At 38.1% G+C, this 16,476-nt stretch overlaps 1 protein-coding gene across 5 annotated transcripts in view; it reads right to left on the reverse strand.

The window, feature by feature from the left end:
- Window positions 1-929: 929 nt before the first annotated feature.
- LOC121423448 (KICSTOR complex protein SZT2-like) overlaps window positions 930-16,476 on the reverse strand; it is a 90,349-nt gene continuing 74,802 nt past the window's right edge. For all 5 annotated transcript variants that reach the window (XM_041618787.1, XM_041618790.1, XM_041618788.1 and 2 more), the window contains 12 exons: window positions 14,819-14,973; window positions 13,753-13,914; window positions 12,725-12,998; window positions 11,614-11,708; window positions 11,073-11,335; window positions 9,999-10,140; window positions 8,844-8,918; window positions 7,624-7,837; window positions 4,879-5,315; window positions 3,068-3,310; window positions 2,342-2,602; window positions 930-1,297 (listed from right to left, as the gene is read on the reverse strand). In XM_041618787.1, coding sequence (XP_041474721.1) covers window positions 1,151-1,297; window positions 2,342-2,602; window positions 3,068-3,310; window positions 4,879-5,315; window positions 7,624-7,837; window positions 8,844-8,918; window positions 9,999-10,140; window positions 11,073-11,335; window positions 11,614-11,708; window positions 12,725-12,998; window positions 13,753-13,914; window positions 14,819-14,973 — 2,468 coding nt within the window. In that variant the 3' untranslated portion in view covers window positions 930-1,150. The remainder of the gene's footprint in view (window positions 1,298-2,341; window positions 2,603-3,067; window positions 3,311-4,878; window positions 5,316-7,623; window positions 7,838-8,843; window positions 8,919-9,998; window positions 10,141-11,072; window positions 11,336-11,613; window positions 11,709-12,724; window positions 12,999-13,752; window positions 13,915-14,818; window positions 14,974-16,476) is intronic.

Raw genomic sequence — 16,476 nt, forward strand, 5'->3', positions numbered from 1 at the left:
CCAAAGGTTTCATTCTGCTTTAAATATGGAAGACGTGAAATACAAGTACAAGTGTGGCAGAGCAATCGCATCAGTATATATTCATTATACTTCTTTACACATTATCTGGCAGTTTCAATTCACAAAATTTCACAATTTTCAATTACTTATCTTCAGACTTACAAATATTGCAAAAAATATAGCATATTTATATTTATACAGAAACTTCAAATACATGTATACAACTGATTTTGGATAAGGTATATACCAAATATTAATTCATTTAACTCTTGTTTTGCCTAAAGAGAAGTTGGAGCAAATAGGCAAGAAATTCTATAATAGGCAAGGTATAGTTCACCTAAATACATGTATACACTTAAGTACATGTAAACACATGGTGCCATCAGTTGGGTACCAAGGATTGTTCTTTGCTTCTCAGGAGACTTTTGCCTAGAGATGAAAGCCAATGCCACTGATGATATTCTCAATGTAGATTTGAAGATTACCATGTTATGCAAGGTCTTCAAGGTCCAACCTCCGGTTTTCTTTTGTCCTTATAAAGCTTGTCAAGAATGATTGCACTGATGCACAGAAGAGCCCAGGTACCTACTTGTGGGATCACTATGTTACCATGTCTCAGGTTACATATACCTCAGACAATGTTTGATCCCTAGAAGAATGTACTTCCGAGTTCTACTGTCTACGATAATGCCATTTCTATAGCCTCTACCTCAGATAGCCTTTACCTCAGATAACCTTTACCTCAGATAATCTTATTTAGAAGACCACTGTCCAAAGAAGAAAGCCAACGGCATTGATTATGTCATCAAGGTTCAATCTCCAAGGTCCTACCTCTGAAGACTATATCCTCAATTGATGATATTCCCAATGTCCAAGATACCCATGTTTCCTCTCCAAGGTCCTGTACCCCTGACAATCTTTGATCTTCAGAAGACTTGTGGTTTAGATGAAACCTCTAATGACATTGATTATATCCTCAATGTCCAAGATCGCCATGTTGCCTCTCAAAGGTCTTGTACCCCTGACAACCTTTGATCTTCAGAAGACTTGTGGTTTAGATGAAACCTCTAATGACATTGATTATATCCTCAATGTCCAAGATCGCCATGTTGCCTCTCAAAGGTCTTGTACCCCTGACAATCTGTGGTCCTCAGAAGACCGTGGTCCATAGATGAAAGCCGATTGCATTGATGATATTCTCAATGTACTTCTGAGTCTCAATATCCAGGATGATGGTCATGTTGCCATCCCCGTCTGGTACCATGGTAGGACGTTCTTTACTGATCATCTCCAACTCCTATTGGGGAATAAGAACGGGAATATCAGTGAAACCTTTGGTATCGGTCAATAATAAGCACCAATACGATGGCATTTTGTTAAAGAGAGATTCATAAAATGATGATCCGGTATGATGGAAAAATAACACCTCATAATTATAGTCAAACCTGTCTACAAAGACCACTCACAGGAGACAAGAAAATTAGTATTTATATCCAAGTGGTCTTTACTAGCACATTCCTGTAGAACATGTTTCAATGGGGAACAACTATCCCAAAGAAACCAATCATGTGGTCTCTGAAGCAGATTTAACTATGACACATCTTATCAAGGGAGTGTTTCATCAACATTTTTGTCAGAACAGTTGTCAGATCTAACAAATTTCCTTGATTCTGATTGGCTGTGAGGCACTGTTACTATCATTTAATGGTAACTGTCGGATAAAACAGGTCTGGTCGGATGAAATTTCTGACAAGTCCTTTCTTGAAACGTTCCCCTGAATAACATGAAGGATTGAAAGTGAATTACAAAGCAAAGAGAGGAATACCATTGTGCATGTGTGACCTTGAAGTTAACAAATTAAGATGGTTTATCTAGGGAGTATCTTGTGAAGCAAATAGTCAATGATTCTTAATTGTTACAAGCTGCTGAAATCCTTGCAGCTGATTGGCTGAGAGAAAATTTGTCTGTGAAAATCACCATTCATGTAATGCTTCCCTGATATCTGCAAATATATTGGTTTAAACTGGTATGTTAAATAGGGATGCCAGTTGGAATTGATCAGAGGGCCTGAAAATCACCTAGAATACAATATTTTTTACACAAAAATGCTAAAACTATGGCCTGAAAATAAATTGCCAGAGCCTGAATTCAGGCTTTTGCCTGAAAACTGGCGAAAATTGTCAAATTGACTGGTTGCCAAATAAAAATAAGAACCCCCCCATCCCTGGTTAAAACAAATGTTCAGAAAAAACATGAACAAGTAAAGAATAGAATTACAAATAAAAAGCTGAAAGAAATGTAAAATGGGTGATTGGAATGGATCAGACAAGAAGCCTCTTACCGCTGTGTTCTCGTCGATGGTGAACAGAACCACCTGGTTGCAGGAGTCCGCAAGGAGAAGAACCAGATGCTTGGCCTTGCCATCCTCGCTGGTGATATACCGGGTGATGATGGGGTAACGACTGCCCCTCAAGGCACGGAAGAGCTCTGTATACCAGCCCACACTATTCGTTAGGAGGGGTTTGAGGGAGGGGTCCATGATGGTCAGAGGGGTGTGGTGGACACACCCTAGCAGCACCTTGAACTCTGGATAAGGCATGGACTGGTGGAGAATCAGAAAAGAATACTACAGGTAAAATCATTGTTGAAAAAATATTCATTCTACTTGTAATTTAGGACACCATTCATTGGACTCTTATACAATGTATTCCAATGCAATACTCATATTTCATGCACTGTGTATCATCTGGGATGAATAAAGCATAGTTATCAGTGCTATCAAAGTAAGTTAGCATGCAATTATAAACATCAACACCCATAAATCCATCCTACTGCTTTAATGGTGTTTCCATAGTCATGCATCCCTTTTTTTCCTTTGGTGACCAATGTGATACGATCACCCTGGTCATCGTAACCTGGCATGCCAGCACACAATGAATGCACTTTCTCTTCTCTTTGGGGAGCATTCTAACAAGAGTCCTAAGACTTAATTGCAAAGCCTACTGCAAAAGTACCCACTGAAGTTCACATGTTAATGTAAATCACATCAGTAGTCCGTTCATCTCACCTGTGACTCCTCTTCCTCTGCGCTGTCTCTCTTCTTCCCTTTCTTTGTTGATGCGGTTGCCATGGAATCCATGTCTTCCATGTCCCACATCAGTAGTTGATCCCACAGAGAGTCTCTTCTGCAGTTGATATCGGCACTGGTCAACATGGCCAGGATGCGCTCACGCTCGGCAATGGCCTCCGTCTCTCCGAGCTTGCACCGCTGGAGGAACGCTGATTTAGGGAGGAAGGAATCGTCTGCTCGCTGGAAGGAGATGATAATAAGAGATGGAAATTTCAGCGAAGGATTACGAAAAAAATGTGTGACTAAACGAAATAACATACTTCCAACAGTTTGAGTTGTTTGTAAATGTTTCTCATAATTGCCAAAAAGCTCTAAGTTTAAAGCAGGGTTGGTGATGATACTAAAATGTGCTGTAAAAACATTACTATGACAAGTGGAGCGCCTCTGGCAGTCTCACCTGCATCGCGTGATTCAATATGGCAGCAGTGCTGGCTTTGAAAACTACTATAAAATAAATATTCACCCCCCAAAGAAATTCATATATTGATACAATACTACGTTCATTGACAATAAATGACATTTGACCTTGATCATGCGACCTAAGACTTGTCAGTAATAATTGATTACCCCTATATCCACATTTTATTAACTATATCTATAAACTTTGAAAGTTATTACAGCAATCTAATAATTACCTCCAAAATGACCTTTGACTTTGGTCATGAGACCTGAAACTCGCATGGGATGTTCAGTGATACTTGATTACTCTTATATCCAAGTTTTATGAACTAGATCCATACACTAACAGAGTTACCGGTATGATGATTATTCAACAACTACCCCCAACATGGCCAAAGTTCATTGACCTTAAATGACCTTTGCCTTAGTCATGTGACCTGAAACTCGCACAGGATGTTAAGTGATACTTGAATACTCTTATGTCCAAGTTTCATGGATCAGATCCATAAACTTTCAAAGTTATAATGGTAATTCAACAGATACCCCCCACATAGCCAAAGTTCATTGACCTTTGACCTTGGTCATGTGACCTGAAATTCGCACAGGATGTTCAGAGATACTTGATTACTCTTATGACCAAGATTTATGCACTAGATCAATACATTGTCAAAGTTATGATGGTAATTCAACAAATACTCCCAACTTGGCCAAAGTTCATAGACTTTAAATGACCTTTGACCTTGATATGTGACTTGAAAATCCGACAGAATGTTCAGTAATACTTGTTTAACCTTATGTCCTAACCTTATGTCCAAGTTTCATCAACTAGGTCCAGTTTTTTTCTAAGTTATGAAGACAGTTCCAAAATTTAACCTTAGGTTAAGATTTTGATGTTGATTCCCCTAACATGGTCAAATTTTATTGACCCTAAATGACCTTTGACCTTGGTCATGTGACCTGAAACTCAGGCAGGATGTTCAGTAATATTTGATTAACCTTATGGCCAAGTTTCATGAACTAGGTCCACATACTTTCTAAGTTATGCTGTCATTTCAAAACTTAACCTTTGGTTAAGATTTGGTGTTGACGCCGCCGCCGTCAGAAAAGTGGCGCCAACAGTCTCACTCTACTTTGCAGGTGAGACAAAAAGCCAGAACATGTTTTTTTAATAAGTGTTAACGCCGAATATAATTCACAGCATGTGTATGTCAAATAGTTTGAAAAACATTAAAAGATGAAGGCTGAATAAAGAAATGTTTTAGGCGTGACTGTCATTTTAATGACAGCTCAATTGCAAATGACAATTAACAACTGAAACCACCAAAATTATTGAAAGATTTTATCCTTACCACGGGCTTAACTGTCTTCTGTGGGTAAATATCCTTGCGATTTGTCACAATGACATAGAACTCAAGCTGTAGCATGTTCTTGTGGTAAACCGCCATACTCTCAGCTGATGAAGACCCCGAGGCTCCAACGGCCGGTGAATTCGGCCTAGTCTGGCAGCGGTACTCGGCCTCATCCCAGGCCACCACTACGCTCACGTCATCTGGGAAGCGGTTGCTTTGACGATCTTGAAGGAGAGGGTGGACGCTGCCGTGGATGCGGCATAGAGCATGATGAAGCTCCTCCCTGTCGCTAGGAAAGCCTGCAGCCTCGGGCGTGCCCGTGGAGGAGGAGGAGGGATGGACCATCACAAGTTTCCGCCAGTTAGGAGGTGGGTGGTTGACAAGGTACTCGTACAGCTGGGGAGCTGGGGTGTTCAGGCTAAGGAATTGGATTGTGTCTGCAAAGAAAAAAAATGAACAATCCACGAGTATTACACGTGGAATAACCCTGGCCGTCTCGCCTGCATTATGCAATCCAATATAGCAGCAATGTCCCCCCCCCAAAAAAAAGGAAGAAACTTGTTTCTGTGTGCAGTATAGGTGTCTGTAATATAATAAAACAACTTCAAGTTAACATCACATTAGTTATTTTAATAACTTGTAAAACGCGGGAGCGTTTCATGAAAGGACTTGTCGGATGTTTTATCCGACAAGTTCCCTTTTATCTGACAGTTACCATAGAAACAGTGACTCTCAGCCAATCAAAATTAAGGAAAGATGTCAGATCTGACAACTTGTCGGACAAAATATTGATGAAACGCTCCCCTGGTATAACCTTTACCTTTCCAGAGGATTTCTTTCACAATCAAATTGAGTTTTTAAAAGCAAAAGGCAAAGTATTTCTAAATAGTAATTTCTTGCTTGCATTTACATTGTTCGCCTGCATACAACAACATACACTCAAGCCTAATTCAAAGAGAGATCAGTTTTTTTTTGGGGGGGAGGGGACAGTGGGGTCATCAAAGCATTCAAAATAGCGCATCATATATAATAATAATAATAATAATAATAATATACTCATACCAATGAAAAGTCTAACCCTTCGCATGCCACAGACATGTTTTTGTGCAATTATACTTATCACATGTACACATATCTATACAGTCGATATAATTCATTTTTCTCTTTAATACTAGCAATGCAGACTTTAGAAAACAGTAATATGCATTGTATTGTGTCTGTGGAATTAATATCCACTCATTCACATCAAGCAAGGATTTTTCATATTATCTCGAAGATCGAAAAGAAAATCTACTTTTTTTTCAATGCATATCAATGTGGCATGGTAAGACTTACAGATTGTAATTCCAAAAGTATGCATTTTATTGTGTCTGTGGAATTAATAATCCACTCATTCACATCAAGCATGGATTTTTCATATTATCTCGAAGATCAAAACAAAATCTACTATTTTTTTTCAATGCATATTAATGTGGCATTCCAAAATTCCAAAAGTATGCATTGTATTGTGTCTGTGGAATTAATTTCCACTCATTCACATCAAGCAAGGATTTTTCATATTATCTCGAAGATCGAAAAGAAAATCTACTATTTTTTTCAATGCATATTAATGTGGCATGGTAAGACTTAATTCCAAAAGTATGCATTGTATTGTGTCTGTGGAATTAATTTCCACTCATTCACATCAAGCAAGGGTTTTTCATATTATCTTGAAGATCGAAAAGAAAATCTACTATTTTTTTCAATGCATATTAATGAGGCATGGTAAGACTTAACTCCAAAAGTTTAAATTTCTTACCACTTACAAAACCTGTGCAATTCATAAAAAAATTGCACTCTCTATAATGGCAATGTAAAGCATTGTAAAAAAAAAAATGGCACAATACGATTGCAATCATACCTTTTCTTCTGTTGTATGTAAGATAGTGGAAAGTTCAAATTTGTTGCAAATAATTTGAGGAGGGGAGAGCTGACTGAATTTTACTTTGATATTCTGTCAGCTCTTGAAATTCAGAACTTTGAAAAAGCTTTATTTTAGACATAGGATATGTATGTCTCTGGCAACCTCTCTCTCTCTCTTTTTTTTACTTAGAAATTGGTATCAACAGAGATAAAGAGACTTTTATTGGGTTGCTGTAATTCTAAAATACTGCTTTTCCTTAACAGTCCTATAAAAAATGGGGATACAAGGTTTTATAAGCCGACTTAAAGATAAATTCCAGTTCTGGTAATTATCTCAAAATGACTTTTTACATAATCTAATATAATGACCACCCAAGTGTCTGTTTGTATGAATAATAATAGCAGGGCACACTGGTAGAACAGTTTTCAAAAGTGTAGTGGCTACCCTGGGTTAATATGCCTATATTATTATCATTATTATAATAAAAATATGTGCCAAAGGATTCTGGAAGAAGTTGTGTAATTGCGGAGAAATAAGAAAAATAAGCGCGGATTCGGTCACTTCCGTCGGGTCTTTATTCCAGCAATAATAATTCACTGTCCCACGTGAGCCTATCTGTGTTGGCAATCTTCAGTGTGATCGTATTTCAGCTTAGATTTTATGATTTCACATAGTCCAGTTTACCGGTATGTAACTGTACCAGATCTAGACACGATGATATAGTCATACTTAACCTTGGCTTTACAGACTTTCTCACGAAAGTAGTGTTTTACTGCAAGTACTATCATTAAGCTTTAAACAATGCTACTAAAATAAAATTCTCCATAACAGCAATGTCTTACCTTTCTTGATGTAGTTCTGCCTGAACTGTGGTGGCATCGAGTAGTACTTCATGAAACTCCCAAGAAAGCTGGAGACATGGTAATGTGACTGGAAGCCCATGTCAGGGTTGAAGAGATAGGATTGGATCGTCCGCAGGTGGAAGTCGTAAGCCGACGAGTGAAGATGGATCAGGTCTTTGTACTTGTCACAGTCATCGGTGAATAGGGTCGCCAACTGAATGAATGAACAATTCATAAATCATTTTGGTATGATATCATTATGCCACCATGTAAGTCAATAACATTTGGATTTTAACAATAATACAGGATTGATGCGAGGGTATTTGACTTACAAAGTAAAGGACTCATATTTGGAAATTTAACAAAAGTCATCAGCATGACCCCATTGGGACCCCTGGTGCCATTTTCTAAAGCAGTAAGTTATGCAAACTATTGTTAAACAATGTGTTGAGACATTTACCCGTTTACACCTGGGTGGAGAGTGGCAAATATGGATAAACGCCCTGCAATAGGACCCGAGTGCTACAGTACGCTTTGAACGCCAGATCTTGAGGTTCAAAATCTGGAGACTTGTCTACTGAGCCACTACACCTCTATGGCCCGTATTCTGAAGTTGGGTTTAACTTAAACTCAGGTATAAAGTTGTGGTTTAAGTATGGAGAGCCAATTGTTACATAAATCACTAACGGTAGGGATAGCATATTTCAGCTCATTTGGCTCTAAAATCATTCATAATTGTTTAGGAAGTATAAATAGATGATTGTCTTCACAATAAAGGAATCAGGAAAGAGCACAGTAAAAATATGAAACATACAACTTAAATAAAAAAGTTGACACTATTGGCTTCCAATATATTTAACACAGAGTTAGACCATGATCTAAGTTAAACCTGACTTCAGAATACAGGCCATTATGTTCTTCCTTATTTCTGTGATTTTTTTCTGTACTGAAGAATACTGGGGAATTTGAACATATAGTTCAAACAAATTTGCAATGATCAGGGGTGTGAGTGGTCACAAATAAAAAAGATCTGAAAAAAAGCTGAAGAGTGTTGAAAAAATCTGAAATAGAAAGAGCTACCATAATTTTTGTACAGAGGGAAGCCCAAAATAGGATGAAATTAAGCTGAAAATTAAAACAAAAAAAAATCTGAAATCAGATAAAATCTGAACTCTCACACCCCTGGCAATGAGTCTTCTCAAAGTTTACAAGTCACTCACCTCTTTGTTGATAGTCTTTCCCGATGGAAGTCTGGAGCTCTCAAAGGCATACAGCTTCACACAGAAATAGATGTGCTAAATGATGACAAGACAAACATCACTAACTATCAAATATGTGACTACATTATGTACATGTAAAAAATGGGTGTTATTCCCAGAGATGAAGTTATGATCTCAAGGAATTCTTGGGTAAAATCCGTACATTTAAGTTGTTTTAGTAGTATTTTTCATTAAAAAAAAATAATAATAATAGGCATTTATATAGCGCCATCTATCTAGAAATATTCTATTCCATGGCGCATTTTATATTATTATTTTTATTATTATTATTACCCCGGCTTTAGCTCGAGCTGCCTTCCAGCGCTCATGCATTCAAGGAATTATTCCTGCCAGGTACCCATTCACCTCACCTGGGTCGAGTGCAGCACAATGTGGATAAATTTCTTGCTGAAGGAAATTACGCCATGGCTAGGATTCGAACCCACGACCCTCTGTTTCAAAGTCAGAAGACTTATCCACTGGGCCACAACGCTCCACATACAGTATACATACAGTATTGTTTGATAAAAATAAAAAACTACTACAAATACTACCAAAAAAAGGAAGCATTCTGCTAGTAAATCTGACATGCCCATTCATGACCCCCCCCCCCCCTCTTCCCATCAAACTCCCATGGAGAGCAAGCTTGGTCCCTTGCATGGATTTAGGTCTTCTCTACATAAATCACACTATAAAGTTCAGTTCAGTTCAATGTGGATACAAAATAGTTTCTGTGAAACTTTTAAATAACTGACCATCAAGTCCACAGTATATATAAGTTATTGAACATCGATGTAGTAAATGCTGGCATGATTAAGAGTTACATTTTTCCTCGTACATGTGTTTTGCTAAAAATCTAAATAGCATGGACCTCAAAGATGATGACCAAGAAAGTATATATATTTTTTAATATATGTTGAGTACAACTATAAATCGTCCTGATCATACACATGAGCTTTTCAATATTCTCTTTTTAAAAAAAAAAGCTTATAATGATCTCTGTACTTGCCACTTAAATAACCTTTATGTCAATAAATTCACTTTCACAAGGGAACAATCTTCACCAAACAGATTTATAAACAATCCTGACAAATCTCCAAGTCCCATTTAACACACCTTGAAAGAGAGTTCAATGAGGATGATACCCCCTGGTGAGGTGATCTGAAGGTGACCTTCAACTCCTGATTCAATAGGGCGCTTCAGGCTTAGACGTCTGGAATGCTGTTCAGAGCTACCTCGGGCATGCAGAAGCTTGGATCTAAGGAGTAACCAAATGATAGAGAAAAGTGTCTCAAGAGGTATTAAACTGAGAAGTAAATGTGAGCCAATCAAAGGTTACTGAGATATAGAGTATGCCATAAACCAAAGTGACACTTCAGAAAATGACTGTGACACAAGTTTTATAATGCATGTGAGGCAACACTCAATATAAGTGGGATGGTCTGTATATAAATAAATCTAAAGACTATAAAAAATTGCTGCAACATGACTAAAGAAGGCATATAGTAAGTGGGTAGTCTTTAAACAAATCCCATATAAAAATCATTACAGAATTCAGTAGTTAATAAAAAAATAACAATGCAGTCCTGGTACATGTATATATCCCGTCCCTATGCGCTTCCACGGCACATGGATTTACCCTGGCTTTAGCTCAGTGGCTTTTTACAGCACAGAACCAATTAGAATTTCTGCCAGGTACACATTTACCTTAAAATGAATTCGTACAGAATCCAATGAAATGACCACCAAAGTGTCTGTTTGTAGAAATAAAAAATATGTGCCAAAGGATTCTAGAAGAAATGCTGAGAAATTAGCAGATAAGCACGGGATTCAGGTCAAGCGTCAGGCCGACATTCAAAGCAATAATAATACACTGTCCCACGTGCGCTTATCTGTGTTGGTGATTTTCAGTGTAAACATTTTTCAGTGTAGATTTCACCAAGTTCAGTTTATGTACATGAAACTGTACCAGATCTAGATCCTCGATGATATAATGACAATTAAGCCTGGTTTTACAGACTTTTTTGTGAAATCAGTGTAACTACTCTCATTTATCTTTAACTGGGTTCAGTGCATCAAAATGAGGATCAATTTCTTGTTGAAGGAAATTGCACCATGGCTTGGATTCAAACCCAGGACCCTGTTTCAAAATCAGTGACTAATCCACGGGGTCCACATGAGTTAACTCACCCTTGTCTACTGTGGGTCTGTGATGTATGTACACTGATGAAACCTTGCCACTTCAGGAAATCCTTGTACTGGGACACCATGGTGTTCTTGATGTCATTGTGCCACGGTGCTTCATTGGTATGCTTCACCTGGGAGGGGTCCATGTTGGCCCCGCCCGCCATGTTACAGTTCATATGGTCCCTCCAGTGGGGGTCGAGCAGGAGGGGCGTGGCACAGTAGTGGACGAGCCTTGACCGCTGTTTGAGCAGGTCAAGCATGTGGTCCTGTGGAAAATTCAAATCAAAGCTGTTAATGATTACAGGTAATGCGTAAAGATATTGAAACAAAAGAAAACAAAAAATGTATGCCTACACTATGCAAACTGAAAAAATAGCTATGCTGGAATTTGATGGGCTTGACAAATATAGCTTTGACCTACAGGTGTACATATTGTATAGACTGAATTTACTGTAATAGAAAAGGAGGGGGGGGGGGGGGTCATGTCAATAACTTACTGGAGTTCATGTATGTGCGGTTGGCTGTAGAATGAGCATTAACTTACACTTATCTTGCAGACTGGTTGCCTAGATCTAGGACCTCTCTTCAGATTCTCCCATGTCTTGAACAGAGTCTCAACTTCTTTCTGAACCTCCAACTCTGTTCATGGAAAAAAGAGATGCGTGCATTTATCATGGTCATGACATTTTCAAATGATAGTGCTGGTGGGTGTTTCATAAAGCTGTTCGTAAGTTAAGAGCGACTTTAAGAACGACTGATAACCCTTTCCTACGTGCTTAACCCTCGCCAATGAATATATCATTTACCACAAGAAAGGATCACCAGTCGTTCTTAGAGTCGCTCTTAACTTACGAACAGCTTTATGAAACGGTCATCTGGTAACTATACCAAAGTCAAATCTTTTGGGGCAATGGAATTCTGGTTGAATAGGATAACTTTGACTAGAAGTTTTGCATAAACTGATCTAAACAAAATGCCTTGACTTGGGTGAATATTTGACTTATGGAGGTTGACTCATGCAAAGTTACTTGTATTTCCAATCATGGCACAGAATAAAAAATAAAAACTTTGTAAACCTGGAAATCTTCCTTCATTTAATTTTCTTTCTTCGAATTCAAATCATGTTCTATCCCACTTATCAATATGAAACGATTTGCAATTTTTTTTATTTGAATATTTTGGGACTAATTTTAACATTATGACAGAAAGTAACTCACATCATCCTAATTATGAGTCATAGTTTGTAAGAATGTATTACCTAACTTCTGTATTCTGTAAATCCCATGGCTTTGTACAAGGACTACCCTATTCTATTAGACATCAGGTTAAAAACACAAACTGATTTACATAGTCACACACACACACACACACATACACACATAGGCGAGGAGCCCGCGGCATAAAACTTTTTACTTAAAAAACTCAGGTTGTTTTTACCAGAGTTTTTGCCCTGTGTTAAAGTCAATGGCAGAAATCAGACTAACCTTAGTTTTCAGTTTTTACCAGAGTTTTCTCAGGTAAAAAGTTGTATGCAACAGGCCCCAGGATTACTTTTAGTTATTCTTTATCATGTGTATCTTGAAACCAAAAGCTACTTTATTATGTTCAAAGAAAGTTAGGCAACCATAAAATGATGAGACTGTTCAGCAACTTACCCTTGCGTGTGTTCCTGCATATCTCTCCAAACTGGGCAGCATTCCTTGACACCGGATCATGGAGGAGTTTGTGCGGTGAGCCCTGGAGAGGGCGCTTTATCCTGGTGTTCTGGAGGGACTGGTCAAACGGTGGCAGGGCGGGGTGCAGTCGCCTCAGGTGGGTGGGGCGTGAGGAGGCAGGGAGGGACCGGGAGGAGAAGTCTCTGGAAGGGAGGGTGGGCTGTTTCACAAGAGACTCGATGGGCTCCAGGGAACGGGAGAAGGGGTTGTCATTCTGTGAAATAGAAAAATATGACATGTCATCAATTTTCCATTCAAGAAGCTTTAAATCTTCTATGAATTTGGAAAATCCGGATGTTGATGTCGATTCAAATTAATGTGTCATGCAGTACCAATATCTATAGACAAATCCAAGTTCAAGACACAGTAACTTACAGCAGCCCTAAATGTATAGCCTCCTGTTTGAGGTTTGTCAGACATAGCAATGGAAAATGAGTAGACTCTTACCATTTGCATGCAAGAAAATTATTTTCTAATTGAAGATCACTGAGCATAAGTATAAATGAATAAATAATGGATAAATGAATAATGAGAAGGAATGAATGAATTGGATGAATGGATTGAATGAGTGAATTGATGGATGGATGAATGAATTGATGGATGAATGAATGAATGAGTGGATGAATGAATGAGTGAATGAATGAGTGGATGAATGAGTGAATGGATGAGTGAGTGAATGAATGGATGAGTGAGTGAATGAATGGATGGGTGAATGAATGAGTGAATGAATGAATGAATGAGTGGATGAATGAATGAATTGATGGATGGATGAATGAATGAATTGATGGATGAATGAATGAATGGATGAATGAATGGATGAGTGAATGAATGAGTGAGTGAATGAATGGATGGGTGAATGAATGAGTGAATGAATGAATGAGTGAATGAATTGATGGATGGATGAATGAATTGATGGATGAATGAATGAATGGATGAATGAATGGATGAGTGAATGAATGAATACTAACCTGATCGGAACCAAAGTGACAATGATGGTACAGACCCATCTTCTGACTAACTAAGCAATCAAGGAAGTGCGCCCTCGTGTTGTGCCACATGACCAGGCGTTGAAAGAGCTTATCGACAGAACTCAGCTTGTCATTGGACCAGTTGTAAATAAAGACTTTCAGCTGAAACAAGAAAAACAGATTACCATAGAGTAGTTACAAATAATAACATTATCAAGTGAACCATCATCAATTCAAAACCTTGAATAAACTGTACAATGATCATCAAGTAGCCTTACATGATTTTTAATTGTAAAGTCATCATTAGCAATATAAACTCTATGGCCCGTATTCTGAAGTCGGGTTAAAGTTAAACTCAGGTTTAAAGTTGTGGTTTAAGTACGGGAAGCCAAAAGTATCAAAATTTTTATTAAGTTATATGTTTACTGTATGTTTACTTTGCTCTTTCCTGATTCATCGATGGTGAAGACAATCATCTATTTATACTTCCTGCACAATTATGAATGATTTGAGAGCTGATTGAGCTGAAGTACATGTATGATTCTAAACTGTTAGTGTTTACGTAACAATTTGCTGTCCATACTCAAACCATAACTTTAAACCTGAGTTTAAGTTTAACCCGACTTCAGAATACGGGCCTATATTTGATGAAATTTATCTGTATGATAAATTGAATCTCGACTTGAGGGTTTTTCCCCAACGACCAAAGAGCGAAGCCTGATTTTAGTCTGAGTTAGTCATAGTTGATTTATATGTAATTTTCATGATTATCATGTACTCCCTCCCCCCAACAGATTATTGTGCACGAATAAAGTTCTCTCCCTTGGTCTGACAGATCTCACACACTGAGAGGCATGTGCTTCAGACATGGGTAGGGTTTCACACACCAGTACTAAGGGGTGCATTTTCAGAATATGGAAAATATTTAGAAAATGTTTAGGGTGCTTTTCGAGACCCCATGGTCGCACATGGTATCCACCCGTCAATGGAAGTGCCCCCCCCCCCCGGTGAAACACCCTCAGGTATCTCACTGCTATACCCCGCCCCTACCTCATAATGCACTCACCTGTTTATTAGTGGCATGTAAGAGTAGAAGCCTCTGCCTGGGTACGACCAATCTCATGGATTGCGACGTATGTTTCAGACCTGGTAATCCGCTACGCTCACTGCTACACAATGACGTCATATCCAGCGGATCAAACTGCTGAAAACTCTTCTGACCTTTTAACATTGAAATTAAAAATCATTGCTATAGCCCAACTTGGCATACATGTATACTGTACAGCTGTACATACAAATAATGTAATTAATTATAACAACGATAATGATATTAATGGTTTTATTTAACCCAGGCAGTGGCGGACTGTGACCCGGAGGAGACAAAGCATTGTTCACAAACAATACAGTGCCCCTCCAATGCTTTGTCTCCTCGGCTCACGGTCCGCCACTGAACCCAGGATACTACATGTTTAACTGCTTCAACAACGGGCCCTGCTTAACCCTAAAAAGACTGGGGGGGCTGATTCAGCCCCCCCTCAACATTTTTCGCAATAAATATGCCGCACGAAATTTTTTGACCGCGTCGCTCGCTGACTTTTTACTTTCAAGTCTCGCGCAACTTTTGAGACCAAAATTGTGACCCCCGGGTACGCGGTTCCAAAATTACGCAACATTTCGTAAGTGCATGCAGACCCAAAATTGCTCAAAAACATGAATTTGTGTACAAATCCAATGCAAATAGTGTTCTTAGCCAAAATTCATAAATGTATCATTATTTTTCCTTTTACTGCTTAAAATCAATTAATTTGATCTTTTTTATGGTCAAAATAAAGTCCCTGACAATTTCCATTGAAAAAACAATAAAAAAACAAAAAGTTGAAAAACAAAGAAATACAAAAGAAATTTAGAAAACAATAGAATACACAAGAAAATAAATGTGATTTTGAAATTTTTTTAAAATCAATTTGATCAGATTCCTATCTATAGTATGTGAAACAAAGCATTATTTTATTAATTAGAGCAAACTTATGATTTTACGCATAAAGTAGCATAATCAATGAGACATGAGATTTTTTGCAGAATTTGATGTTATAGTTTTGTAGATAATGCCATGGGTAACGCATGTGCCAATTTTCGTCGCGATCGCGCGATCGACGGCCGAGATCATAAGGGGGGCGGAATCAGCCCCCCCGTCTTCTTAGGCGTCGAAATAGCCCAGTCTATTTAGGGTTAACATATGACATTCTTATTACCCTTCTCCGCTCTGAAAGATGAGCACTGAACTAGACGGCTGATTTGATTAAGTCTTTTGAGTGTCTCGGCAGGAAATCGAACACATTGCCTCAATTCTACTACTGAGAAGCTCATGAATGTACAAGAATACTCAACAAACAAAAAATGTTGAAAAAAGCTAAATATAACTGGCTTATTAAAGGGGAATGAAACCTTTGGAACAAATAGGCCTGTGTAAAAACAGAAAAATCAAAGAATAAGAATAAAGAAAGTTTGAGAAAAATCGGACAAATAATGAGAGTTATGAGCATTTGAATATTGCAATCACTATGCCATGGAGATCCTCCCATTGGCAATGCGACAAGGATGTGTGATGTCACTGATGAACAACTTTCCCTTTGGTGGACTATAAAATACCCTCAAAATGTCTCTTTTTGCTTTTCTTAGGATGATACCAACTCTTTATCCATGATGTATTCTTAAAAAAATATG

Source organism: Lytechinus variegatus, chromosome 11 (genome assembly GCF_018143015.1).
Source record: "Lytechinus variegatus isolate NC3 chromosome 11, Lvar_3.0, whole genome shotgun sequence".
NCBI classification, from domain to species: Eukaryota; Metazoa; Echinodermata; class Echinoidea; order Temnopleuroida; family Toxopneustidae; genus Lytechinus; species Lytechinus variegatus.